This window comes from Rhineura floridana, chromosome 11, assembly GCF_030035675.1.
Source record: "Rhineura floridana isolate rRhiFlo1 chromosome 11, rRhiFlo1.hap2, whole genome shotgun sequence".
Taxonomy (NCBI): domain Eukaryota; kingdom Metazoa; phylum Chordata; class Lepidosauria; order Squamata; family Rhineuridae; genus Rhineura; species Rhineura floridana.
The window spans coordinates 39,688,443-39,716,206 of NC_084490.1; the positions used below are offsets into that span (position 1 = coordinate 39,688,443).

General features: G+C 44.4%; 2 protein-coding genes across 13 annotated transcripts in view; one reads left to right on the forward strand and one right to left on the reverse strand.

Moving 5' to 3' along the window:
* Positions 1–67: 67 nt before the first annotated feature.
* On the forward strand, positions 68–10,885 carry FUZ (fuzzy planar cell polarity protein). 2 transcript variants are annotated; one of them, XM_061588871.1, is made up of 11 exons: positions 70–476; positions 3,860–3,981; positions 5,486–5,570; positions 6,225–6,293; positions 7,518–7,622; positions 8,308–8,505; positions 8,606–8,701; positions 9,022–9,128; positions 9,307–9,377; positions 9,521–9,622; positions 9,949–10,883. In XM_061588871.1, the coding sequence occupies exons 1-11, from the start codon at positions 375–377 to the stop codon at positions 10,152–10,154; spliced, it is 1,263 nt and encodes a 420-aa protein (XP_061444855.1). In that variant the 5' UTR covers positions 70–374; the 3' UTR covers positions 10,155–10,883. The 2 variants fall into 2 exon arrangements, with proteins under 2 accessions (XP_061444856.1, XP_061444855.1); XM_061588872.1 differs by lacking the exon at positions 8,308–8,505 and having other exon boundaries at positions 68–476; positions 9,949–10,885.
* Positions 10,886–13,846: 2,961 nt separating this feature from the next.
* AP2A1 (adaptor related protein complex 2 subunit alpha 1) overlaps positions 13,847–27,764 on the reverse strand; it is a 46,086-nt gene continuing 32,168 nt past the window's right edge. For all 11 annotated transcript variants that reach the window (XM_061588541.1, XM_061588540.1, XM_061588545.1 and 8 more), the window contains 7 exons: positions 27,168–27,250; positions 26,299–26,389; positions 26,061–26,183; positions 22,890–23,006; positions 17,735–17,804; positions 16,026–16,160; positions 13,847–15,740 (listed from right to left, as the gene is read on the reverse strand). In XM_061588541.1, coding sequence (XP_061444525.1) covers positions 15,663–15,740; positions 16,026–16,160; positions 17,735–17,804; positions 22,890–23,006; positions 26,061–26,183; positions 26,299–26,389; positions 27,168–27,250 — 697 coding nt within the window. In that variant the 3' untranslated portion in view covers positions 13,847–15,662. The remainder of the gene's footprint in view (positions 15,741–16,025; positions 16,161–17,734; positions 17,805–22,889; positions 23,007–26,060; positions 26,184–26,298; positions 26,390–27,167; positions 27,251–27,764) is intronic.

Below are 27,764 nucleotides of genomic sequence, written 5' to 3' on the forward strand. Positions count from 1 at the left end.
TGAAGATCTGAATGAAATATCGTCACGGAGAAAGAGGAAAAGGAGGTGGTGGGGGGGAAAGAGGGCGGGGAAAAGAACCAATCATTAAAAGGTTGCTGTTGCCATGACGACGGCGTAGCTTGTATCCCGTCATGCAACGTGTTCCCCAAGATGGCGGCCATAAGGCGGACGAGTGGAGTAGGGACTGCAATTGGGCTGGAGGAATAGAAAGAGCGGCGACGAGACCGAATGAGGTGGCGGGGATAGAGCCTCTTCTCTTGGCCTTGTAAAGCTGTCAAAGTTCAAGAAGAAGAGGAGGAGGAAGAGGAGACCCAGCGGAAGAGCTCCTGCTGTCTGGCCAGAGCAGGAGAGGACCCCTACCCTCTGGTCTCAATATGTGGGACGAAGCAGGGGGTTCCGTGGCCTTGTTGTGCCTCACGGCCAGTAGTGGAGTGCCTTTGTATTGCCGGAGTCGAGGTGGCTCTTCCAAGCAGCAGGTGAGGATTGCCGTCTCTGCATCCGCCCTGCTGCCATTTATTCCTTTTTGTTCAGCCTGGGAATGATGAGGAGTCAAACGCCCTCTAGATCCTGTTGGACTCCAAATGCCATCAGCCCCAGCCCATATGGCCAATGGTCAAGGATGATGGAAGTTATAGTCCAACAACATCTGGAGCTCTGCAGGTTCCCCATCCCCGATTCAGCCTAAGGCAGTCCCAAATAAGGTCCTGTAGTATGGTCTAAGTGGGCATGAGGTCACCACCTTGCTGAAACTAAGCAGGCCTGGGTCTGGCCAATGCCTGTATGGGAGACCTCGTGGAAACCACATGTATGTCACCTTGGGTTCCATGCTGGAAGCAAGATGAGATAGAAATCTAAAAGAATAAATAAATGCATTATTTAATGATAGGAACCATTGATCCTGTTCATGTTCATATGATTTGTCTATAGAATTACCTTTGGGAAAGACTAGTGCATGAAGAGCTGATATCAGTCAGAGAAGCCAACGTAGGGATAGATAGGCCAGTGGTCTGACAGAGCAACTTCATATGCTTGTCAGGAACATCCATTGTTCAGTGGTAGAGTGCATGCTTTGCAGATGATTCCAGGTTCAGTCCCTGACAATCTGCAGCTAATCTCAGATAGCTGGCCTGGGAACGACCTCTCTCTCTGCCTGATACCTTGGAAGGCTGCTGTCAGTCAATATGAACAAAACTGAATTATATGAAGTTGTATATTATTATTCGTTCATCACATACAAAAAAATGTCAAGATGGCTTACAATAAGAGAGGCACATTCAAATGCAAAAACTACTTAAAAGAGTAAAAACACAATAAATGTACTAAAAGTGATTATATACTACTTCTCAGGACAATAATCAGAAACCCCACCTTCCCTAACAACATCAGCATGACTACCATTAAAATTAACTAGTTATAAATGCCCTCCAAAACAGCAGAAGTTGACAATCAAATGTCTGGTAGAAATAGAAAGTCTTTGTCTGGTACCAGAAAGATGGCAATATAGGTGCAGATGAGTCTCTTAGGGAATCATAAATAGGGAGCACTACTGAAAAGATCCTCTTTCTTGTATCTGCCCTCTGGACATCTGCTGGAGGGGGCACTTGGAGAAGGGCTTCTGACAATAACCTCAGGATCTAGATAGGCTTATATGAGAGGAGGCATTCCCTAAGGGATTGGGGTCCCAAGCCATGTAAAGTTTTATAGGGTAAAACCATAGCTTCAGATTGGGCCTGGTAACATACTGGAAGCCAGTGCAGCTGGACCAAAATCAGTGTAATATAGTCAGATTGTCTGGTTCTTGTTAACCATTTGGCTGTTGAGTCCTGCACCAGATGCAATTTTTGGACCAATTTCAAAGGCAGCCTATGTATTTTAAGCATTTAATAATTTAACCATAAGGTTACTAGAGCACAGACTACTGAAGCAAGATTATTCACATTTAGATAGAAATGTAACTGGGCCACCAGCTAAAGCTGGTAGAAGGCACTCTGTCATGGATGCTACTTGTGCTTCCAGTGACAGTAAAAGATCCAGGAGTACCCCTAAGCAACAAACCTGATCCTTCAAAGGGAGTGATTTTCCCCATCCAAAAAATCATTTACAGTATTTATGCAGGAGAACCACCTACTAACACAGTCTCTTGTCTGTGAACTTCAGTTGTTTGGCCTTCATCCAGTCTAGTACTGCAGTTCAGCACTTGCTGGGGATTAAAAGAGAAACAGAGCTGTATGTCATCTGCATATCGATGACACTGCACTCCAACACTCAGTAGGAGCCTACACAGTGGCTTCAAGCAGCTTTGTATATTTTCCAGAAGTAAGTCTGCATAAGACTACAGTCTTGGGGAGAATTATCATTCTACCTAAATAGCAAACTCAGGTGGGTGACAGACGTGGAGCCAAAATGTGGCCACCAAGAAACAAGAGGCACAAGAATTGCCTTGGGATTGCAGAGCTGAAGGGAAGTACACTCTGACCTCTGCCATCAGCCAGAGAAAGAGCAGCTGCAGGGATCTTGTTTCCCCACTCCCTGGTAGAAAGAAAACTTGGCTTCTTCTGCCAGTTGCCCTTGAACTGCAGAAGTGATGGAATGCATAGTGTGGCTTTTGCCATTGCTCAAGGGACTAAGGCTGCAATCCTATACATACTTACCTGAAAGCAAGTCCAATTGAACTCAGTAGGACTTACTTCTCAGTAATGCACAGGGACACATTGTAAGGGCTGCTAGGTTGTGCAGGTTATTATCTATTGTAAACTTCCTTGAGGATCATTGGATTGAAAGATGGGAACTAAATGTTATAAATAAAAAATAAGGAGTTTCAGCATGCTCAGGTCACAGCCAATGTTTGCAGAAGTACCGGGGGGGGGAGTCTTTAAAATTAAAAAACGAAAGGGTCAAATAAAAAATCCATTGAGGAATGGAAATGAAAGGGGCAGAGTGGAATGACTGCTTTGAGAGAATGGCTGGCTGGTACCCAGAATAGAAGCACTCCTATTAGGAGGGAGGCACACTACAACATGTTGTTGCAGGCCCGATTTATGGTATGTAGATTCCTGTCCCAACCGTCATAGCCACATAGCTGCTCTGGAAATTATTCATGTTAGATTTTTTGTACTATCTCACAGATGAAGGTGAAAAATATGATGGCTATAAAGTACTTTGTACACTAAACATGTTATTAATTATATACAATAAGGCCCAAAGCTTAATGATGTTAGAGCATATGTTTTGCATACAGAAGGGTCCAACCAAGTCTCTGGCATCTCCAGCTAAACCATTCTTTGCCAACCTGATGCCCTCCAGCTGTTCTGGACTACAACTCCCATCAGTTCCAGCCATCACTGGCTAAGGGCTCATTGTAGCTGTAGCTCAAAACAGCTGGAGGGCTCTAGGATGGCAAAAACTGAGCTAAAACAGTCTGTCTTAGCAGGGGTGGAAAAAAAATAGAAATCAGTCTGAATGGGGAAATTAATGGTCTTTGAATTGAATTTATTTAATTCGGTCCAAGACCAGCAGTTTTGACACAAATATAAATACAGACATATAAAATACATTTTACCCAAGCCTGATACCAGGTGATAAAATAATTGAAATAAAATTTAAGATGATTGGACCAAGCTCTTTCTGCAAGGCATGGCTGCAACACAGAATTTTGCAGCCATATCTGTGATGAATGGATCTCGATCTTCAAGTAAAACATGGACTTCATTTTCTTTGAAAGTTCTGATCCTTTTAAGAAGGCAGGGATAGATGAACAGAGTGCGAAGATCAGCATAAAATTAATGGTCTGATTCAATATATAGCAGCTTCACATGTTATATAGATATTATTTTACTAATGCTTACATCTTTTCCCCCAGCTGCCTTTCTCTGTGATTGGCTCCCTGAATGGGGTTCATATGTTTGGTTCGAATCTGGATGTCCTGTTGACAGCTGCCTGTACAGAGAATACTCGTGTGGTCTGGAAAGTGTTTCATAACAGGTGAGGTTCCCTGCCTTCCTCAGGCTTCATTATGGTAATACAGGTGTATTTTGCCCTCTCTTCCACCAGAGTGCAGGAATTTCAGTGGGGGGGGACAGAATCGCTTCCATTTGTTGAGTTTAACATAATATCCCATAAGCTTTGTGCAGCCTCTGTAGGTATTTTGTCCAGAACCCTGAGAGTTTTTTCATTTTTGCTTTCGTGGTTGCAGAGATGTGTTCTGAAGTGTAAGGCAAAAATACTAAACGGCTGAAAAGACAAGTAAAAAGGAGCCTTATTCCATTAGGTTTTTGAACTTTCCTAATTTAGCAGATGATTTTTTTAATGTAATGGCAGAAGCCTTGTAAATAATGCCACAAAATTTACTAGAAATGTTTACTAGCTAGCTGGGGGCTGGCGGTGGAGGGACAGAGAGCTGTATTTTGGTGCTATCGATGGAGGATGGGACTTGCATCCTCTAGCAACCTGTTCCTTCCCCTGCATACAGTTCCTGGTTGTATGGCTACCAGGCTAATACATAAATAAAAGACTGTTTTGCAGGCTTTACTCAGGTTTTTCACATCTTCTTTTAAGATGACAACCCAAAGCAGGTTGCTAGCTATCATGGTGGTAGACTGCTGTTTGTAGTCATACCTCTGTTGAACATGGCAGCATTCAAGGTGCAGCAGATCTGTAGTTTTCCTGGATCAAATCAGAATCTCTCTCTTTCACATACATACACACACATGCACACGCGCATGCACTGTGGAGGAATTCATTTGGAGGCTTTTATAACTGAAGAAGATTTCAAGTTTATTCATGCAGCACTGGAGAACCAAGCAGAAAACTGCAGCTGACTCTGACCCTCTACAAAATGGCACAGGCCTTTATAGTTTTTCAAAGAATAAAGACTTCAGCAGATGAAACTCTCACATTTCGAGCATGTGTAATACACATGAAATAGTTCAAAGCATTCTGATTATAAATTGCTAGAACTAGTTGTTAGGCAGTACGAGGCCACGTTGCTAACCGAGTATTTGCTAACTAGAGTTGTAACACTTTGAAGCTGGTTATATTGTCGCTTCAAGGGCATACAAGAAAACACAAAGACGTGTTTGCTGAGCCATCTGGTCTATCATTTGTTTTCCCACACTCAGCAGTTTTTTACACTTTCCAAACATAGGCAAAACCAATATTTTCAGATACCTAGAATCCTCTGAGAGCCAGTGTGGTGTAGTGATTAAGGTGCTGGACTACGACCTGGGAGACCAGGGTTCGAATTCCCACACAGCCATGAAGCTCACTGGGTGACCTTGGGCCAGTCACTGCCTCTCAGCCTCAGGGAGGCAATGGTAAACCCCCTCTGAATACCGCTTACCATGAAAACCCTATTCATAGGGTCGCCATAAGTCAGGATCGACTTGAAGGCAGTCCGTTTCCATTTTCAGAATCCTCTATGTTCTGGTTATTTTACTTCCACAGCACACACACACATTCTTAACATTTTTATGTTTGGTATTCCCAGCATTACCCTCATTGTCCTGTCCTCAGATGAAGGTGCCAGTGACTTCAGTCTTGGAAGGCTCCTTGAAAATGTTTTCAGTGCCATGGTGAGCAGTCAAAAGTGATGCAATGCCATTTTGGCCTTTGTTTACAAAAGGAAAGTGGGAGGCAAGCGCAGTCCCCTGGGGTGTCATATAATTCCAAGGGGAGCAGCTAGCTCAGCTGAGTGGCATTCGGTTCTGCACACCTGTGCCTTCTTGTGTGCATGTGTGTATTTTAAATAGTTGTATAAGATTTATATATACAAGCTACTGATTCTCTTCAGCCATGATAACATAGTTGTGACGTCTTCCTTCAGCTGCTTTTGATGGTATAAAACAGCTTTTGCCAACCTGGTGCCATTGAGATGTTTTGGACTGCAGCTCTCGGTGCGGCACATGGTTGTAGAGCTGGTCCAATGCTTCTGCTGCTGTGCACCACACCACACCAAGCCCCCGGTGCCTTGCCCTTGCATTCTCCCTCTTGGTGAGTGGCAGCAATGCGCTGGGTTTGGAAGCTGGAAGATTAACGCAGCCCCACCCAAAACATCCCACTGGCCACTACTGCACTAGAGCCCAAAGATGCCAAGTTGGGTCTAGAAAGCCACTTGGCTTTTGCAGGAACTGGCTACTATGCTTCTTTGTGGCAAAAGGGGGAGTGCACTTTCTTTCACACAGGGAATCTTCCTCTGAGTTAGGAGAGGATCATGTCTTTTACTACAGGTGCTGGTGCTGGGCCTGGAGGAATTGGTGAACGCACGCAACATTGAACGTCTCAAAAAGGACCTGAAGGTAACCCCTGACCCAAGGGCTGCTAGCAACTTGGAGGGGAGTGAGAGTAGGTCGTATTAGAATGTAGGCTATAAGGGGCACTTTGCAATGGGAAAGATACCAAGGCCCATAGTTGAATTCTTAGAGATTGCCTTCCTCCTCTGCTCTCTGCTGTTGTGGTCTCTTGAGTCAGTGGACGCTTTTGCTGCTGCTCTCTTTGAATCAAGTCTAAATGACAGAGAGGCATTCTTGGTGTCTACTCTCTGGCTTTACCCTGTGGGTGAGGAACCTCAGGCCTAGGGGCCAAATTCAGCCTTCCAGACTTGTTATCTGGCCCTTGGAGCCCTCACCAGGCCACACCCCTCACTGGCCATGCTTTGAACCCAAGTGTTTTTGTCTGACTGGAATGAGTCCTTGTCTGGACGGAAGACAGAAGGGATGTGTGTGTAGAAAATACTGTGGCCCACTGTACAAAGCAAATATTCATTGGTTTCTCTGTTTTGGCTCTGCCTACCATTGCCATCATGGCCCTCTGGAGGTTGACCAGAAGAGAATACAGCCCTCAGGTTGAGGTTTCCTAACCCTGCTTTAGCCTGAGTCAGAGGGCCATTTGGAGGCATGCAAGACTCCATTATCTAGAGCAGGGGTGGACAGAAAATAGAGTGGGATCTCTTAGTAGATCTCTTTATCTGTATTGTATACAAAAATTTAAAATATGGAATTGTTTTTAATTGTTTCTACTCTTGATATTTTTACTGTGAAATTGCTTTGAGATTTTTATGGGAAGCAATTCATAAATGGAATCAAGTATCTGGTGATTTTCAATAGGTCTGCAAGAGATTCAAACAACTAAAAATCTTGCTTTCCAGATTAGCTAAAAAAGATTGTGGGGTGAGTGGAACCAAGAGTGTTGTGTGGAAGGGCTTGTGAGCTTTGTTCTTGTACTGGTCACAAATTCCTCGGCTCAGCATATGCTCAAAGGCACCTTGTTCCTTAATTCTTGGTGTGTGTCCTCTTACCTAAGCCACTGTTTTGCCCCTGGCTCCAACTAGTGGACCTTATTGTTCTAGTAAAAAACAATAAATCCCAGAAGCCTGAATTCTTAGCAGCAGATTTCTTTTTAATTCACTTTACCCTTCTATCACTCAAGGAATGTTTCTGAAATTGTTTTCATTACATAATCTAAGTGTTTGGGAGTAGGGTTTTATCCCTGGTAGCTTTAATATGAAATGTAACACCTTCTAGGCATGTTACAAATTGATTGACAGTTTCCTGGAGCCGGGCAAATGCAGCGCTGACCTGACCCAGTGTGTGGAATGTGCTATAATGCCCTCCAGGGCGATACTGCAGGTGAGACTGGTCAGTTCTTCCCCCTTTTCCAGCAAGACTCAATTCTCTCTCGCTGTGCTGGATCTGGGCTTGTCCAAATGCACAAACTAAAATTGGGAATAACATACTTCATAATGTCTTTCCCACCAAACCAAAACGTAAGTAACCACATTTCCTTCTTGTTACTCATGCCTTGCATAGTCCTCCCTTGCATAGTCCTCCCTGGCCTCTTGGACAGCAAGCTCTTGGGGGCAGGCACCTCTGTCTTGGGTTTTGCTTGGTACTCTATGTATATTGGGGTGCTATTTCTATATATTTGTAGCCCTTAATATCTGCATAGGGGCCTACAGATTGTAAACTTCAGGGTCAGGCAAGGTCAACCAAAAGGAAAGGTCTCTCTTTCTTTGTAGAAACACTCACCGGGGAGGTGGGCACAACTATCTCCAGCTACAAAAGTGCAGCGGGACAAGGGTTGCCCATAGGCACTTTCCCTCATGCCATGGAGGAATAGCCCTAGCAGCAGTATGTTTCTGAATGGCAGTTGCTGGGACTCACAAAAAAGAAGAGTGCTGTTGGGCTCATGTCCTGCTTGCAGGTCTCCATAGGCATCTGGTGAGAACAGGATGCTCTACCAGATGGACCTTTGGTCTGATCCAGCAGGGCTCTTCTTATGTTCTCTGTGTTGCCTGGCTCTTTCCCAATTCAGGACGGCCTGGAAGCCTTTGCCTCTGCCGCAGAATCACGGTTTGGCAGCCTGCTTGTGGGCGGTCAGGTGCTGTGTGCAACAGAGCAGTGGTGGCAGCTTGCAGCCCCGGAAGCCATGCTGCTGGTGTGGCTGGTGCGCTCACTCCCCCCTCACACCTCCCGCGACCTGCCTGTTTACCTTCCTCACGGCAGTCCCACGGTGAGCTGGTTGATGATGCTGCGGGGCAGGGGAAAGAGCAAGGAAAGGGGCAATAGCTACGTTTTGCTTTCTGATTCTCCCTACTCCTCACTCCCAACAGGTTCCCCACCGCTTCCTGACCTTTCAGCTCGTGCCTGGTTTGGAGGTGCTGCTGCTGTGTGGGCCCAAGCCCTCCTTGCAGTTCTTGGCTGATGAGGTGAGAGAGGGGGTATGGACCTCAGAGCTTTGGCATAAAGCAACTTGCCCTCAGTTTTCTGGCCCTTCCCTTTTGGAAAGGAAGAGAGCGATTTGGTGTGTTAATGTTTTTGACCTTCCAACCCCTTCCCCTGCACAGGACTGACCCATACATTGGTTATATATGATGCTGTTCCTATCTTCCTACTGCTGCTGGCTTGCATGGGGGCATTCAAATAGGGAGGCAAGAGTTTTTCCTTGTTTAGGGTATGTTGTGAAGTCCCTTCAGAGAACTGGGTAGTGCTAGCAAGCTTTTCTGTCTCTCTCTCTCCCACCCTCTAGTTAGTGAGGCAGTTTTGGCAGCCGCTGCTGGATCTTCTGAAGGCAAGTGCCAGAGCCCCTCCTCGATGCCTGCCTCCTGGCATCTGTCTTGCCCCTGGGATCCTGGGGTGAGTCTTCTGGCATACAGTGCTTTTGACGCTCTGAATCCCTTCAGGGACTGAGTTCATGGATGTTGCCCCACGTTTCCCACTCCCTTTCAAAAATTTGATACTGCCAGTTTGGCCGCCATTTTTTTAAATCCCTCCCTTCCTTCCCAGCGGCTGTTCACAATCTCATCTCCTACAGGCTGCTGCTGATCAACCAAGATCAGAGGAAAAGCCTCTTCACAGTGCAACCTCATGGCCCGTGGACTGAAGGTATGGCTCAAGCAGTATTGCAGTGGGGAAGGACAGAGAACATGGCCCTTTCTCAGTATTAATTGCAAATATTCGTAACTGCTGAGCAATGTATGGCAAAATGGCAGCAGCTCATCTCACCACCAACTCTTTCCCTCTTCCAGGGTCTGAGATGTCCTTAAAGAATCGGCTCTGTGCTCTCCGCTCCTTCTATGCCTTAGCTATCTCTTTGTACTTTCCTTGTGAGAAGTCAGAGGAGGGCACAGGTGAGTTCCTGATATGATCCCTTTTCTGCCATCCCTGTGCCCTGTGAATTGAAAAGTCATGCCAGCAATTCTCACATTATGTCAGATATTTCCCTGTTGAACATTTTACAAAGTTAAGCATTCAGGTTTCCTTAATAGATGGAAGCTTTTGGCGACTGAGAGATGGGACAAGCATTGAGGCCTTTTCCAAGTTATTTCTTTTACTGTAACCTTGAAGGCTAAAGTTAGTTTCCCCCTTTTGTCTGTAATGACAGCTGACATCACACGGTCCTTCTCTTTGCCTCTGCTGCAATCTGCAGAGCCTGACCTTTTTGCCCTTTCCTCAGCCCCTCTGCAGGAGGAGTTCCAGGCTGGTTTCTCCCACTGTCCTCAGCACTGTTATGTGGTCTTTGCAACACACAAGGCCTATGCTATCCATGGGAGGCGGCATCAACTCTTCCTGATTGTGAAGCCAGATGTACCTACCTTTGCTCTACGGTCTCTGACAACCTGCACGCTTCAGGCTCTCACACCTGAGGACTCAGCCTTCTGAGGGAGTATTCCCTACTGGATTCTGATTATATTGGTGGTGCGGAGACGGAGTCCCTGAAACTTCCATGCAAGCTGTGATTGCCCTGCAGTGGAACAGCCTGGATTTGTGAAGGAACTTTCAAAAGCAAGAGGAATTCTACAGATAAGAGTTATTCCACTCACCTGTTGGTCTTTATGGAAGTGAGAGGCAACTGCATGAACAATGGCTACGAGAACCAGTTTAGACCTCACATATCTTCCTCCTCTCCCATTTGTTGTATACATTAAGGCAGGCCTATAGATTAAAATACCACATCCATAAAATTTGTATCTGATGCGGGGAAGAGTTGAGATTGTGTTTGAACTAAATCTGTGGCAGAGGTAGGGTGCATAAATGAAGCTTTCTACTTAAGTACACCTCAGACACACCAACTAGGTCCAGTGAGCTGGATGATGCATGTTACAGCATCATGGATGTGGGTGTTTTGATCACGGCTGGAACTATTATTATTATTATTTATTTAATTTGTATCCCGCCCTTCCTCCCAGCAGGACCCCAGGGCGGCAAACAAAGCACTTTGTTGTTATGTGCCTTCAAGTTGATTACAACTTATGGTGACCCTATGAATCAGTGACCTCCAACAGCATCTGTCATGAACCACCCTGTTCAGATCTTATAAGTTCAGGACTGTGGCTTCCTTTATGGAATCTATCCATCTCTTGTTTGGCCTTCCTCTTTTTCTACTCCCTTCTGTTTTTCCCAGCATTATTGTCTTTTCTAGTGAATCATGTCTTCTCATGATGTGTCCAAAGTACAATAACCTCAGTTTCATCATTTTAGCTTCTAGTGACAGTTCTGGTTAAATTTGTTCTAACACCCAAGTATTTGTCTTTTTTGCAGTCCATGGTATGCACAAAGTTCTCCTCCAGCACATTTCAAATGAGTTGATTTTTCTCTTACCCACCTTTTCCACTGTCCAACTTTCACATCCATACATAGAGATCAGGAATGCCATGGTCTGAATGATCCTGACTTTGGTGTTCAGTGATACATCTTAGTATTTGAGGACCTTTTCTAGTTCTCTCACAGCTGCCCTCCCCAGTCCTAGCCTACTTCTGATTTCTTGACTATTGTCTCCATTTTGGTTAATAACTGTGCCGAGGTATTGATAATCCTTGACAGGTTCAATGTCCTCATTGTCAACTTTAAAGTTACATAAATCTTCTCTTGTCATTACTTTAGTCTTTTTGATGTTCAGCTGTAGTCCTGCTTTTGTGCTTTCCTCTTTAACTTTCATCAGCATTCGTTTCAAATCATTACTGGTTTGCTAAGAGTATGGTATCTGCATATCTTGTTTCTCTCTCCAATTTTCACATCTCCTTCATCTTGGTCCAATCCTGCTTTCCGTATATGTTCTGCATACAGATTAAACAAATAGGGTGATAAAATACACCTGTCTCACACCCTTTCCGATGGGGAACCAATCGGTTTCTCCATATTCTGTCCTTACAGTAGCCTCTTGTGCAGAGTATAGGTTGCACATCAGGACAATCAGATGCTGTGGCACCCCTATTTCTTTTAAAGCATTCCATAGTTTTTCATGACCTACACAGTCAAAGGCTTTGCTGTAGTCTATAAAGCACAGGGTGATTTTCTTCTGAAATTCCTTGCTCCGTTCCATTATCCAACGTATGTTTGTGATATGATCTCTGGTGCCTCTTACCTTTCTAAATCCAGCTTGGACGTCTGGCATTTCTCGCTCCATATATGGTAAGAGCCTTTGTTGTAGAATCTTGAGCATTACTTGCATGGGATATTAAGGCAATAGTTCAATAATTACTGCATTCTCTGGGATCCCCTTTCTTTGGAATTGGGATATATATTGAACGCTTCCAGTCTGTGGGCCATTGTTTAGTTTTCCATATTTCTTGACAAATTTATGTCAAAATTTGGACAGATTCAGTCTCAGTAGCTTGTAGCAACTCTATTGGTATGCCATCCGTTCCTGGTGATTTGTTTCTTCCAAGAATTTTAAGAGCATCTTTCACCTCACATTCTAAAAGTTTTGGTTCTTCATCATACAGTTCTTCCGTGAATGAATCTGTCATCCTTGCATCTCTTTTATAGAGTTCTTCAGTGTATTGCTTCCATCTTCCTTTTATTTCATCTTAGTCAGTCAGTGTGTTCCCGTTGACTATTCAACATCCCTATTTGTGGTTTAAATAACAAAGCACTAAAACACTTTAAAACATCATAAAAACAGATCTTAAAATACATTAAAACAAAACAGCATTAAAAACATTTTAAAAAAACCTTAAAAAGGTTAAAAACATTAAAAAAAATTCTGACACAGATGCAGACTGGGATAGGTCTCAACTTAAAAGGGGAAAGTCTTCAAAAGGTGCTGAAAAGATAGCAGAGATGGTGCCTGCCTAATATTCAAAGGGAGGTATTCCACAGATAATAAAATAATGACTTAAGCAAGTTTTGAATCGGATTTCCTGCTCAGCCATAGGTACTGTGGCATATCAGCTCCAGGAGGATGAGGCAGCGTTGTTGCTTCTGGCAAGCATGAGATGGTGAGAGCATAAAAGTCCCCGATTGCGGAGACTTAAAGACAGCCTCTGTGCTCCTATTTGAGCAAACAGGATTGCAGGAGCTGTCCTAAACCTTTGTGAAAGCCTCTGTGAAGTAGTGCACATGCGTACAGCTGCTCCAAAGGGCACTTTTTCAGTGCTTTAATCTCAGCTCAGATGGCTCCTGCTGCCTTGGCTGTGTGATCTTGTTCCCGTCTGGGAACAGGATTAAACACTGTCCTCCCACCCATCAGCTGACATACTAGTGATGGCATCTGGTGGGTATGGTTTTGGGGGAAATGGCCTTACAGGCCAAATTAAAGCCTTTGAGGCCATGATTAGCCTGGAGGTGCCCCACCCATTGTAAGCCATTGAAAAGGAAGGTGATTGAATGGGAAAGTAGGTTGCTAAGGGGCACTACTACAGTGCTTCCCACACATATTCTTTGCCATAGCTCCCATTATGGGTGGTCAGAGGCAACCAGCTAGCATGGACCTGTGGTCTTCAACTTGCATTGAAACTGATCAGCTGCAGCCTGGATAACTGAAAAAGTATGCAACTGACAACAGTAGAGAACAAATCCTTTGTTCTGCTGCCCTTGTGCCCACAAAACATTAGGAAGAGCCATTCCAGTGGTGAAGTTGAAGTGTATTACAGGAATTGAGTCACCAAGTTCATATCCATTGTCCTGCATTTGTCACTTATATGGCAGATAAAAATTTCTGGCTTTCAGCTGTAGCCTCTTCTGTGCAGTTCAGATGTGGGCAACAAGATGGTGGCTGAAATTCAGTGAAGTTAGATTTCAAGGACGCTTGCTGGGAAAAAACCTCTTTTGCCAGTACATACAGGGGTTGTGTGCATTTTTAATTCTGTACAAGCATAATTAAATTAGTATTTGCTCATTTTAAATTTAGGTTTCTAGCTTTGCATGTGGGAGTTTATGGTCAATTCCTATAACCCACTTGGACACGTAGTGAGTGAAGCTCTTGAGGTGGTACAGAAGAAGCACACCAGAAAATACTTTGCAGACAGAAATGCCTTTCCTCCAAATTCCAACATCTTCCTAGTCCTCATTCTTGTTTCAACTTCCACAAGGACTCTAGTTTGGTAATCATAAAAAGAGGCATGCACATCAAATACAGTTATGCAGATTATCTGCATAATTTATTCACACCACACAGAATTAAAGGGGAGGTTCTTGTTACAGATTTAAACACCCACCAGAAATAGGGAAGTAAACATGGTCTCCTAATCTTTAATTAGCCGCCCCCTCCCAAACTCCCTGCTGCTTTAGGGTCTGCAGGAAGGGGAGTGAGTACAAAAGGCAGGTGCATTGTGCTTCCCAGGAAGAAGTTGGTCTCCCTCTTCTTTTTAACATCTGCCCTCAGTCTCATAGCCAGAGTACCCTAGAAAGCCTTCCTGCATTCCGGCCCCAGCAAAAGCTCTGTTTTGTGTCACTGACATAATAGAGTTGTTGCTCTTTCCTTGCAAAGTGTTAACTATCACTTCTTGGCATATCAGTGCTGCTTCCAATTACATACAGCTGGAGTTGAACAGCTAGTTCTATAGGTGATGGGTCAAAGCACCCCACCAAAAATATAGTGGTTCCAACTGTGAACAAACAGGCATCCATCCACATGGCTAGAAGCCACCGTAGAACAAATACCAGATTTTGTCTTCTCAATACCATGGATATCCCTTGTCTAGAGATGACTGCATCTCCGTTCTAAGGGGTGGGATCTCTGCTCCCCCCATATCTCATTTACCCACAATTAAAAAGCAGCGCACAACAAGTCAGTCAGCGGTGTGGGGGTGACCCAGCCTGGCTTGATTCTGGCTCTCCCCCGCCCTCACGGCTTTATTAGTCACATGGAGATAGATACAGGCATTCAAAACCCAGATAAAACTAAGATGCGCTAGATAACACCTACACAGCAGAGTAACATGGAGCCCGGGCCAGCATGGGAAGCTGGGACACCCCCAAACTAGCGTGAACTGAACCTTCCCCCCCCTTTCCAAAATGCATGGAGGGCAGCATTCCAGAGTCGAGTCTCCCCAAACCTTACAGCTGCTTGAGAGTCCCATTAAACACTCTGGATTTGGAAAGTGGGGAAGGGAGTCAGGAGCGGAAGTTGATTAGGAATCTCTTCCCCCACAGCCCTCTCCACTGTCATGCAGTTTTTCCTTCTAAGCAGTGATAAAAGGGGGAGGCAGGCCTGCTCTTGAGTAAGGTTACGTTCCCACAATAAACGCACGCAACTGTAACACTGGAATGGTCCATGACAAAGGAAAGGGAGAGAATTCTCACACACCCCAGGGAAATACACAAGGCAAAGAAACACAAAAACAATCCCCTACAAGCAATTCCCCCCTCCCCCCCCAAAAAGCCCCACACCCCATTCCTCCCCACAGCCAGCTCGGGAAAGCAGGGTAGCTGACATGTATATGCCACCTCCCCTACTGAAAGGGGGAAGGCCCTTGGATGGGGAAAGAAGGGGTAAGTGTTGTAAACAAAACCAAAAATGCCAGACTAAATCATAAAGGAGCAGGGATAGGGATTAAGACCACAAATCTCAGCCTGATTTGGAGTTAGGCCAATGGGATAAGAGAGATCTTGGCTTTCTTCTGAGGGCCACCCTCCTGGCAAGGGGAAGATTACTCCTGGAAGAACGCCTTGTGCAGACACACATCATCCCTCCCTCCCCCTTTTCAGAGTCTGTCCATCCCAGGGACCACATTTCTGCTCCCCTCCCTTGCTTTATTCCCCCCCCCTCGGTGCTGGCCCGGGCTAAGCAATGAGAACACAGAGGTTATCACAACAACAGGCAGGGAGCAATACAGTCTTTCTGGAGGCCCCTGGTTTGGAGGGAGGTGGGAGGGGATGGACGCAGGCAGCCAAGTGTGCAGGAACGGCCTCCCCTTCCCCCCCTCCCCCTCTGGTGTGGCCAGTATCTCAGAACTGCTGAGAGAGCAGCTCACAAAGGTGCTTTGAAACAGACTCCTTGCTGGTACGGAGAGTCAGCCGGTACATCTGCGGGAAGGATGAAAGAAGGGAAGTAAACAGCCGAACCAAGACAGCCTTCATTTGCAGTTTCAATTTTGTTGTCCAAAAGCATTTGGAGGGAGAGTGAACTTTCCATTTCCCCCCATCCCTCACCTCAGTTTCGTCTGGTTCTCTGCTCCTCTCTGGACAACCTGAAAGCCCAGATATCCAACTCTTTCCCACTTTAGCTCCCCAGCAGTATCCTTCCTCCTCACCTCTCCCAGAGCTCAAGCTTCCAAATCCCCTGCTACAACAGGAGCCCTTGCCTCTCACCTGTGCCTGGGCATTGGGCTCCAGCCGCAGCAAGCATCCAACCTGCAGCGCCTTTGTCTGGATGATCCCAGCTCCTACGTAGTTATCAGGGTTTGGATCCACTTTCTCTAAAAGCGCACTGCCAAAACCTAACAGCTGCGGGAAGAAGAGAACAGAGTTTAGTTGGACTGATCTGCTTGATGGCGAGGATCCCCTTGCTGACTGTACCCTTTCTGAGGAAGGCGGTCAAGGGGAAAGATGTACAAGGGAACAAAATCCTAGAAGAGGTGGGCATCACAGTCAGCTGTTTAATTTGTGCAGTCCCGAGCTCTACGACCATCCCCCAGCAGATTCAGTCCTAAGGACACAGGTGTCCTGTGCATCACACAAAAGTAGAATCTGGCATACAACAAGGAAATTGGTATTTTATACCTTGCTTACTGACCCTGATCTCCATCCCCATTTATTTCTCCATCACTATTCCTGTAAAATAAATTATTTCAAAACATCAAGGTAGAATTATGCAAATTGCCAGATCACTGAATTTGCATGATAGTCCAATCTTGTGCATGTTTGAACTGGAAGACAATTCAATTTCATTCAATGAGCCTTACTACCAGGTAAGTGGGTAGGGGATCGCATCCTTACAGCATCAGCCCCTCTATGTTCCGTGGGGCTCATGCCCAGGTAAGTGTGTGTAGGGTTCCAGCCTTTTTGAAGAAGTTACATTTCCTGCAATGCTCAGGTAGATAAAGCCTTTCAAAGCTGAGCATGGAAGGAGGAGATAACAAAGTTCCACATTAACACTATTGTGGAATCAGTTCATAGGGAATGAGGCAAAGGAACCTGGTAAGATGTCAACACAATAATAATTTGTTGTGCTTATTTTTACAATTTATTGATTAAATACATTCACATGCTGCTAAATCCTCACTAAAGATGCCTTATTGAGGATCATGAAAGAAAGGGACAGTTTCTTATGTGAGAGATACGCAATTTAATAGGCAAAAGCTATTAATGACTGGTAGAAGGCTGCAAAGATTGTAAGATTCCAATTAAAGCTATAGTTTAGAGAAAAACCAAATATAAATCTTAGCTAATTAGACTCAGAAACAAAGAATACTGAATAATCTCTCATAATTAATGCCCCAGTTTTTGGAGGTTGTAGTGGGGAGCACAGCTATTGTATACCCTTGAGCAAAGAATGGTACACTCTTATCTAGGATGATTGTCCTTTTTCACCGAGGGTGCACCTTCAGGAAGGATGCACATGGCACAGTGAGGGAAGAAGGGGACACCTGCCTAGCCAGCCAGATCAGCCAAATTAACCCTGACAACAATGAGGTGACAGATGTCACAGCCAGCTTGCCCTTACATCCCCCCAAAAAAGATTAACACTAAGGCTGGCTAACTGCTGTTGGCTTCAGACACTTGAGAGTCTTAGAAAGAAAACAGTAGTCATTTTCTATTCAGAGTGAATGCATGTGTTAGATTTGGATGCAAAATGAAATGAAAAGCATTGTTAAAAGTTCCTTTGCACAGTCACATGTCCCAAAGTCTTAATCTCAGTTCCACCAATTAAACATTTGTCCCTCAAATTAATCTGTCATTAAGGCTGCAGTTGATAAGTTGCACTGGCTATTTAAAGATGAGAAATCTCTTTTGTAGGGAGTCAGACAAACTGTTTGCTGGAGGGAGAGAGGAAGTTAGTCGAGATCAGGGTTGCTCACCTTGGCCTTAGTCACTTCGGAATCCATGGGGTGGTTTGCTTTGAAGATTTTCTGGGCTTCCTGCTGTGGCCTAAAGAAGGATGGGGGACATGAGATCAGTGATTTGGTGCAAACCTTTTTCCTCCCCATTGATCTGTCACACACCCTTGCTGTGTTTCCTGCACCCCAGCCATTCACTGGATGCTGCATCTGCCGAGTTACAGTGGCAATTTTAAAAATGTGCCCTCAGCAAGGCAAAATAGTAATAACAACAAAATCATGCACAAGTGAGAGCCTCTTGCCCCCTATAAGAGAATTCTGGCAGCAGTCACTGGGCACCTCTCCTAGGCTGGTTGTTCTGTTGGAAGTTTATTAGATACAAGCTGGAATGTTTGTGCTGCTGCAGTATCTAGGCTGCATTGTGCTAAATTCACTAATGGGCAAAAAACCCTTGCGGTTTAAGAATGTACCTACAGCCAACAGATATTTCTATCAAACTTTAAAAAGCAGGGAAATTGGGCAGCTACAGTGAATGCACCAGGGGAGCAAGAGACCTGACCTCCTCTCTGAGATATTGTACTGCCCTACAAATTTGTAAAAATGCAAACACTATTTGGCTTGGACTTTCACAATCCAATCCACTTGCTATTTAGCTTTGGTAACACATGGCTCTGAGCATCACTGGCAGAAAAATTCCAACAGGGATCTGGATTATTTTCCTCTTGTTTTGGACTTGAACTCTAGAAGGGTTACCATCACTCATCAAGCCCACCGACAGGTATCCCTTTCTCCTCATCCATGTAGGAACAAATGATACTGCCAAACGGAGCTATGAAGAAATCACATCAGACTTTGAAGCTCTGGGAAGGAAACTCAAGGACTTTGGGGCCCAGATAGTTTTTCCATCCATCCTTCCAGTACTTAGAAGAGGAGTAGAAAGGGGAAAAAAAATACTCCGTGTGAATGAATGGCTACAAAGGTGGTGCCGACGTGAGAGATTTGGATTCTGGGACCACGGGCTATGCTTTCTGGAAGATGGATTGCTGGCAAGTGATGGGTTGCATCTCACAAGGACTGGGAAGAATGTGTTTGGCCACAGCTTGGAAAAGTTCATCAGGAGGGCTTTAAACTGAATCTTAAGGGGGAGGGAGATGTAAACTTGGTGGTAACCACTGATGAAGGCTTGTGCACAGTAGCAGGAACAGAGAGATCGGCTCTAATAGAGCACAGTAACAGCCCTCAGAAAAATGTAGTAAGGAAGCCAAGCCATAAGTCACATGGTCTTCGATGCCTGTATACTAATGCGCAGAGCATGGGAAACAAGCAGGACGAACTTGAACTCTTAATACAGGAGGGCAATTACGACTTGATAGGTATAACTGAAACCTGGTGGGATGACTCCCATGACTGGAATACAGCAATTGAAGGATAAGACTTGTTCACAAAGGAATAAAAAGGGAGGTGGAGTCGCGCTATATGTTAAAAATACATATTCCTGCACAGAAATACAGGAAAATGAGCTTGGTAGTTCCACTGAGAGTATCTGGATTAAAATTAATGGGGCAAGTAATAAAAGGAATGTGGTGCTTGGAGTCTACTACCGACCACCCAATCAAGGAGAAGATGAGAATGTAACTTTTGAAAAGCAAATTGCCAATGTTTCGAGGAGGCATGATGTAGTAGTAATGGGGGATTTCAACTATACCGATATCTGTTGGGAGACAAATTCTGCCAAACACGGCCTCTCCAAGAAATTTCTGACTTGTGTTGGAGATAACTTTCTCCTACAGAAAGTGGAGGAAGCAACCAGAGGATCAGCTATCCTGGACTTGATTCTAACCAATAGAGATGATTTGGTGGATGAAGTGGCAGTTACGGGAACTCTGGGGAAAGTGACCACACCATACTTGAATTCTTGATTTTAACAGAAGCGAAAGCTGAGAGTAGCCATACACGCACCCTGGACTTCAGGCAAACTGATTTTAATAAACTCAGAACAATTTTAAGTACGGTTCCATGGCAAGCCACCCTAATGAGAAAAGGAGTCCAAGATGGGTGGGAGTTTCTAAAAAATGAAATTCTAAAAGCGCAATGGCAAGCAATTCCAACAAGGAAAAAAGGGGGGAAACAACAGAAGAAGCCAATGTGGCTTCACAAAAAGCTTAGAGAGGACCCGAAAACAAAAAAGGACACATACAGGAAGTGGAAAGAAGGCCAGGCCACAAAGGAACAGAACAGGCAGGTATCACGGAATTGCAGAGATGGTGTCAGGAAGGCTAAAGCTGAGAATGAGCTGAGGCTAACAAGGGATGCTAAAAGCAACAAAAAAGCTTTCTTCAGGTATGTCCAAAGTAAAAGACAGAGAAAATAAACGGTGGCACAGCTACTCAATGAGGATGGCAAAATGATAACAGATGACAAAGAAAAGGCAGAAGTGCTCAATTCCTACTTTGGCTCAGTCTTCTCCCAAAAAAGGATCTGTGACCCTCCCGGGAAACATGAAGTAGAAGGGGCAGGATTGGAGCTTGAGATTGATAGACAAATGGTCAAGGAATACCTAATCACTTTGAACAAGTTCAAATCTCCAGGGCCCGATAAACTGCATCCTAGAGTATTGAAGGAACTGGCTGAAGAACTCTCAGAACTGCTGTCTATTGTCTTTGCGAAATCATGGAGGACTGGTGAAGTGCTGGATGACTGGAGGAGAGCTAATGTTGTCCCTATCTTCAAAAAAGTCAAAAAGGAGGAACCTGGAAACTACAGACCAGTCAGCCTAACATCAATCCCTGGAAAAACTCTGGAACAGATTATAAAGCAGTCAATCTGTAAGCACCTTGAAAACAATGCAGCGATTACTAGGAGCCAACATGGATTTATGAAGAACAAATCCTGCCAAACTAATCTTATCTCATTTTTTGATCGGGTAACCTGCCTTGTAGACTGTGGGAATGCTGTGGACATAATATATCTCGACTTCAGCAAAGCTTTTGACAAAGTGCCCCATGATATTCTGATTAGCAAGCTAGCTAGCTAAATGTGAGCTGGATGGAACAACTATCAGGTGGATCCACAGTTGGCTCCAGAATCGTACTCAAAGAGTGCTTACCAATGGTTCCTTCCCAAACTGGGCAGAAGCAACAAGTGGGGTACCACGGGGCTCGGTCCTGGGCCCAGTGCTCTTCAACATTTTTATTAACGACTTGGATGAGGAGGTACAGAGCATGCTTATCAAATTTGCGGATGCTACTAAATTGGGGGGCATAGCTAATACCATGGAAGACAGAAACAAAATTCAAAGGGACCTTGATAGGCTGGAGCATTGGGCTGAAAACAACAGAATGAAATTCAACAGGGATAAATGCAAAGTTCTACACTTAGGAAAAAGAAACCAAATGCAGTTATAAGATGGGGGATACTTCGCTCAGCAATACGACATGTGAGAAGGATCTTGGAATTGTCATTGATCACAAGCTGAATATGAGCCAACAGTGTGATGTGGCTGCAAAAAAGGCAAATGTTATTTTAGGCTGCATTAACAGAAGTATAGTTTCCAAATCATCTTGAATACTGCATCTAGTTCTGGTCTCTGCACTTCAAGAAGGATGCAGACAAACTGGAACAGGTTCAGAGGAGGGCAACAAGGATGATCAAGGGACTGGAAACAAAGCCCTATGAGGAGAGACTGAAAGAACTGGGCATGTTTAGCCTGGAGAAGAGAAGACTGAGGGGAGATATGATAGCACTCTTCAAGTACATGAAAGGTTGTCACATAGAGGAGGGCCGGGATCTCTTCTCGATCGTCCCAGAGTACAGGACACAGAATAATGGGCTCAAGCTGCAGGAAGTCAGATTTTGACTGGACATCAGGAAAAACTTCCTAACTGTTAAGAGCCATATGACAATGGAATCAATTACCTAGAGAGGTAGTGGGCTCTCAGCCACTGGAGTCCTTCAAGAGGCAGCTGGACAGCCATCTGTCAGGAATGCTTTGATTTGGATTCCTGTATTGAGCAGGGGACTTGATGGCCTTATAAGCCCCTTCCAACTCTACTATTCTATGATTCTCTGAGTGTTTTGTGAATCGCCATGAAAACTTAGAGGGTTGTTAAGCAAGTATTTCTGAATTCAAGATTGTAAGTTTTGTAAGATTTTGTTTTGAAATGGGCTTATGGGAAGCAGCAGAATGGCATGTGGGATATTTTCAATTTAACATGGAGGAAGGTGAAAAATCCATGCTGGCTATAGTATATAGCCATTCCAGTGGCTGGGGCTGATGGGGGTTGTAGTCCAAAACATCTGGAGGACGCCACGTTGGCAAAGAGGGGTTTAAGCAATCATTGCTAAACTAGGCCAAGAGAAGTGCAGTGGTTAGTAACAATGGGGGACAAATCTCGCAAACTGCCCCAATGTATCAAGACTGGATGATTTCAGGGGATGTAGAAGGAAAGCGCTACAACTGGGCTCCAAACAACAGCTGCTCTTAGGTACAGAGTAATTCTAGAAATGGCCCCTTACTTCCATTTGCCATAGAAATTAGCTTTACACTAATACCTTAAACCTCTATTTCCCTGTCAAACTCTCTTTTCTTAAATGGAGACAACTGCTGAGGAGAGGGAACTGGTCAGCAGCAGTTGGCGACTGTATGAACCACACCCCCAATGAAAGAAACCCAATTCACATAGCTTTTGACCATCTTGCTGAAACCTCAGCATTTGCTTGCCACACCATCGCTGGCCAACTGATCCCACCAGGGGTAGAAAAGTGGGCACTTCAATCTTCCATGCATTCATGTTGGGGGCACCTATTCAACTGTCTCTGCCCCTCTAGCAGTTGTTCACTTGCAATTAAAAATCTTGTGCCTTTACTGAAGATGGCTGTTGCTGCACACCAACAGCCAGCTGAAAACACTTTAAAACTGTACCGAGAGGCTCAAGGACAGAGGGGGAAAGATCAATGAGGTGCCTGGGGTGGACTAAGCACATATGGGAAGGGGGAGAACATGTGAAAGGTGGGGAAACACTGCAGGGTTATTGAGGAAGGTCTCCTATGGCCCTCCGACAATTGCAGGAAGTGCTGTTGGTGAACCCCATTTCCAAAGTTTCAAGCAGGCCCACTGATAATATTTGTTCAAACTTATAACACTGATCCTCCCCCCCACACACACACACACACTTACAGGCTGAGCTGTTTCCAGCGCTGGAAAAAGTCTTGTGATTGCATCTCTGTTGCCTGGAAAAATTTGTTGACGGTTATGGGCAATTTGAGTGTGAGGTTCTGCAGCGTCCCACCATACCTGACAGAAACGAGCAAGGAGAGAGCACCATTAGAGGGGGGCCTTGAGAAGAAGAAAAAACACACCACACTTCCTATGGCACCTCGTTCTCTCTCTTCAAGATGGTCAGCTGATGCATAGTGCAGGAGAGTTAACTCCTACCCCGCTGAGCACAAGATCACCTAACCTCCAGTTATGAAACATAGTAATTGGTGGAGGGTTGAAGTTTATGGGAAAATGGGAGAGGGAGCACAGGGACAGAGGCAGTAATGGATATGACAGGCGAGGACTGAGATGCAAGGAGTTACGACCAGAAACATGGTATTGTTCTTGCTCAAATACAGAATTCATGGGTCATATCACGTTAGTCCTACTCAGAACAGACCCACTGAAATTAATGAGCATGACTATAGTGGGTTCCGAGTAGAATGTAGTCCGACACAACCCTATGTTTCTCTGCAACACTAAGGACTAGAAGCTTTCACAATTAAAAAAAGAACCTCAGGCCCTCAAGCTTTTCCAGATTCTGCATCGCTATTCCCTGCTCCAGATTCCAGATTCCGCATCACTGTTGCCTGTCATACAGATTCAGACTGCCCTGGCTGTAGCCATTTCTGCATGCCCTTGCTCCCTCCAACTGCAATAGCCCCTTGCCTCCAATGAGAGGAGGAGCAGCTGCTCCCAAGTCATCTCGTCAATCATTGGATGAGTGATGAGACTTCCCAGGAGGATCCCTCCGCCTGTGCTGCCTCTGAGACGGGCTCCCGTCTTGGATGAAACTTATCCAGTTTTAAATTCAGTCAGAAGGGTTTTTTCTGACTGGGGATGATTTCTTCCGGATAAGGAAGAAGCGTGAGATCTGCCACATAGTTTTGTTTCGATTGTTGGAGCCTGGAATTCGTCAGAATTGTCTGTCTTCCAGCAGTTCAGACAGAGCGAGGATTTTATGCTAGCTCAGCTGGATAAGTGACCCGTTTTTTTTTAACGGACTAGCAGGCAAACCTCCTGTCTGCATTTATCATTTTCTTATCTATATAGCTAAAGAGATTTGTCAAAGTAACAGCAATTAAGATAACCTAGATGAGGTAAGACTTTCCTTCTTTATTTACGGAACTAAGGGGGAAGAAAATATAAATAGCTTATCTTTTTTTTTTTATTGCAAAAAGCTGACATGGAAAATTGCGTTTTAAAGATTACAACGGATGAGAGCTTTCTGATTGGGAGAGATAAGAAATCTTTTTGATTTACAAGACTTTTGTGTAATATATATAAGGGACTATTTTTTCTGATCTACTTTTTTGTTGTTGTTGACGAATCTGCTCATTCTCTCTGCTACTAGTTATTTGAACGCTGTGAACTAAAAGCTGTTTTTGCACTTCTGGACATTTAAGAGATAAGGACTGTCTAGCGTGTGACGTTGGTTGGAAAGATTAACTCCTTTGTAACTGGATAAAGAAATAAACTGCTCTTTGCTTGGGACATTGAAAATTGAAGGAGTTTTGTTCTTTTGGTTTTAAGAATGGCAATTAAGAAGATCATGGATGTACAAGAAGGGACTTTATTTCTAGACATGCTTCAGAAAATAATGGATGGGATTAACTCAATAAAACAAGAACTGAGAAATAATAGACAAGCGTGGAGAACTGAATTTCATGAAATGAGACAGGAGCTGAAAGAAACTCAGGATTCTATGAGAAAGGAGAATAAAGATAGATCTGGAAAACAAAAAAAGGATGAAAGAGAAATTAAAGGCAAGGTTCAATCTATGGAGATTGGTTTAAATATGGACATGAAAAAAGATTTGGATTTCCTGGTTGTGACGGATCCTGGAGATAAATATTACTGTTTGGAATACAGCGCTGTCTCTGAAGGAATTGAAGAGATTGGAGATAAAGATATTATCGGTTCAAAAAAATTCCTGGACTGGAAGGATTTGATGGAACTTGAAATGGAGAAAGTTAATAGAATTAATCCCTGTTTTGTGTCAATGGAAAAACCTTCAAGAAATGTACTAGTGTATCATGTGGAAAAGAGGAGCAGAGATGCGGCTTTGAAACAGTACTTCAGTGTTACGTTTGGATTTGATGGTAAGAAAATATCTGTGATGGAGGAAATTCCTATCAGACTTTTATTATATGACTATGACAGCAAGATTTTTGGGTGCGTAAAGATGGAAGATGGACCCAATATGGATAATGACAGAAGAGCGATTTGAAACTACTGGACTCAGTAGATTTGATGAGTTGGATTAATTGACATGTTTATTTAGAAAAAAAATTGATTGACATATATCTCAAGGATTGGAAACTTCTCTTTGACTTTTTGTGGAAGATTAAAATGGTATGTTGTTAATGAGATTTGAAACCAACTAAGATAACTGCTGGAGGAAGGTGATTTTATAATCTATTAAGAGATAGGTCTGTTATATATTATAGATTTATAGTTGAATTATAGTGTTTTGAAATTACTGGATTTAGTAGATTTGATGAGCTGGATTAATTGGCATGTTTATTTAGAAAAAAAATTGATTGATATATATCTCAAGGATTGGAAACTTCTCTTTGACTTTTTGTGGAATATTAAAATGATATGATGTTAATGAGATTTGAAACCAACTAAGATAACCGCTGGAGGAAGGTGATTTTATAATCTATTAAGAGATAGGTTTGTTATATATTATAGATTTATAGCTGAACTATGACAAATCGGAAGTCAATATTTTTATATATATGTTATATATATTTTTTTGTATTGTATTAGTTATTGATTTGTGTTGTTTTCTTTTTGTATTATTTTGGTTTTGAAAATTAGAATAAAAATTAATTGAAAAAAAAATAATTTGATGAGTGAGGAAAGCCAATTAACACCCCACCCTTAGCTGATCTGCGTGGATCAGCTGACTGAGAGGGGGAGTTTGCCCATGCCCTGCGTATGCAGGTGAGTGTTGGGTGGCCATGCTGACCACTGATATGCTGCTCCAGGATGGTTGGACGAGGATCAACACGGACCTCAGGCCAAAAAAGAATAACTGCCCCCCCAAGTTAGAGGATAGTCTTGGATGTTGGACAACAGTACCGGAATTTTATATTGATGAGGGGGGCTTCTGTGAAGTCGCTCAGGCACTCAATGTTCAGGACCTGTTGAACTTGAGCACCTCCCTCCACCAGGGGCTCCACTGCTTTTGTTTGGATGTTGAGCTGTAAGTGGTGCTAAGGCATTATCCTCGATCAGGAGTGAAAAAACAAAAGCCCACCTGCCCCAAAACCTACCCCCACCCCACGCACCCTGCCCAGTAGACATTTACAAAAGGATATGGCTCTGGAGGTCTCCTGGGTAGCTGACTGTAGGGGTAAAGCTCTGGAACTGGACAGACGTTTTGTTCCCATAGAAGAGATACATCCGGCCTGGGAAGAGAGACGACATTTTTATGGTGTAGAGCAGCCTTTCCCAACCTTTGGGTCCCCAGATGTTGATGGACTACAATTCCCATCATTCCTGACCATTGTCCATGCTGGCTGGGGCTGATGGGAGTTGTAGTTCAGCAACATCTGGGGACCCAAAGGTTGGGAAAGGCTGGTGTAGAGCTTAGCACCTCAGTAAGCCACCTTGAGGCTCACAATCCTTGCTCAGGTCCCAAAAGATGAAGGTCCTCTATCTAAACCAGGCAAAGGGAACCTGTGACCTTCCAGATGTTGCTGGAACACAGCTCTCACCATCCCTAACCATTGGCCATGCTGGTTGGGGATGATGGGAGCTGGAGTGCAGCAGCATCTGGAGGGCCACAGTTTCCCCATCTCTGATACAGTAAACTATGGCTACTAACAACTGTAACTGGCAGCAGCTGATTTTGAACCAAATGATCACACAAAGGATGGAGAACCCTTTAGCCAGCCACAAATGAAGTACTGGACAAGAATCAACACAATAGCTTTGCTAATTGCATTTGTCAGAGATGTAAACACCTCCCAAATTAGCAAAAACCTAATCAATCTACATACAAAGTGTGCTGAAGGGCTAGGATTTAAAATGGCTTATTATTTTTAAAGAAGTGGTTTGTCCATCAGGGAGGCTGATTGAGGAACATTCCCCTAAGTAAAGCCATGAACGGAGAGTACCAGACTCCTAATATGCAGAGCCTTGGGGAGTCCTGCAAGGGCCCCCCAGCCTGCCCGAAACACTCACCCAAGTTCTGCCGGAACTCCGATTTTACCCCAATTTGAAGCAGCTGGTTCTCAAAGAGCACTCCATTATTCTTGCACACGAACCTGCAATGGGCCACGGAGAGTTGGTTAGAGGCAGGCTTGTATCAAAGGTCTTCCTCCCGTTTTTGCCTTGTTGTGCCATGCCACCATTTCTGCTGGTGCTCGTCTCTCTTGACCCTCAGCCAGCCACCCCTACTTCCCACCATCTAAGGGCTCAAGGCCTTCTCTCTCACCTCTCTGCACAACCAACGGTGGGCTAGAGAATGAAAACGCCTCCCCTCCCATTCAGAAATGACCCTTTTCTGCCCAGCTGCCACACCTGGACAGTCATCTCTGAAGGTGGAATTGCAGCACACAGCAGAGAATGGTGTCAGGTGACGCTAGTGCAGGGGTGAAGAACCTCAGGCCTGGGGGCTGAATGCAGCCCTCCAGGCTCTCTGTCTGGCCGTCGTGGTTCTTCCCAGCCCACACCACTCAAGGGCCCTGCTCTGCCCCCTCCTCGAGTGCTTTGGAATATGCCCTTGAATTGCGACGATCCCTCTTGATTGCTTAAAAGGAGGCTAGAGAGATGTGGGTG

Coding starts and splice junctions, on each gene's coding strand:
- FUZ (XM_061588871.1), top strand. CDS start 375: ATGTGGGACGAAGCAGGGGGTTCCGTGGCCTTGTTGTGCCTCACGGCC. Junction 5,571..6,224: donor AAAATGTTTTCAGTGCCATG/GTGAGCAGTCAA, acceptor CTTTTACTACAG/GTGCTGGTGCTGGGCCTGGA. Junction 9,623..9,948: donor GAAGTCAGAGGAGGGCACAG/GTGAGTTCCTGA, acceptor CCCTTTCCTCAG/CCCCTCTGCAGGAGGAGTTC.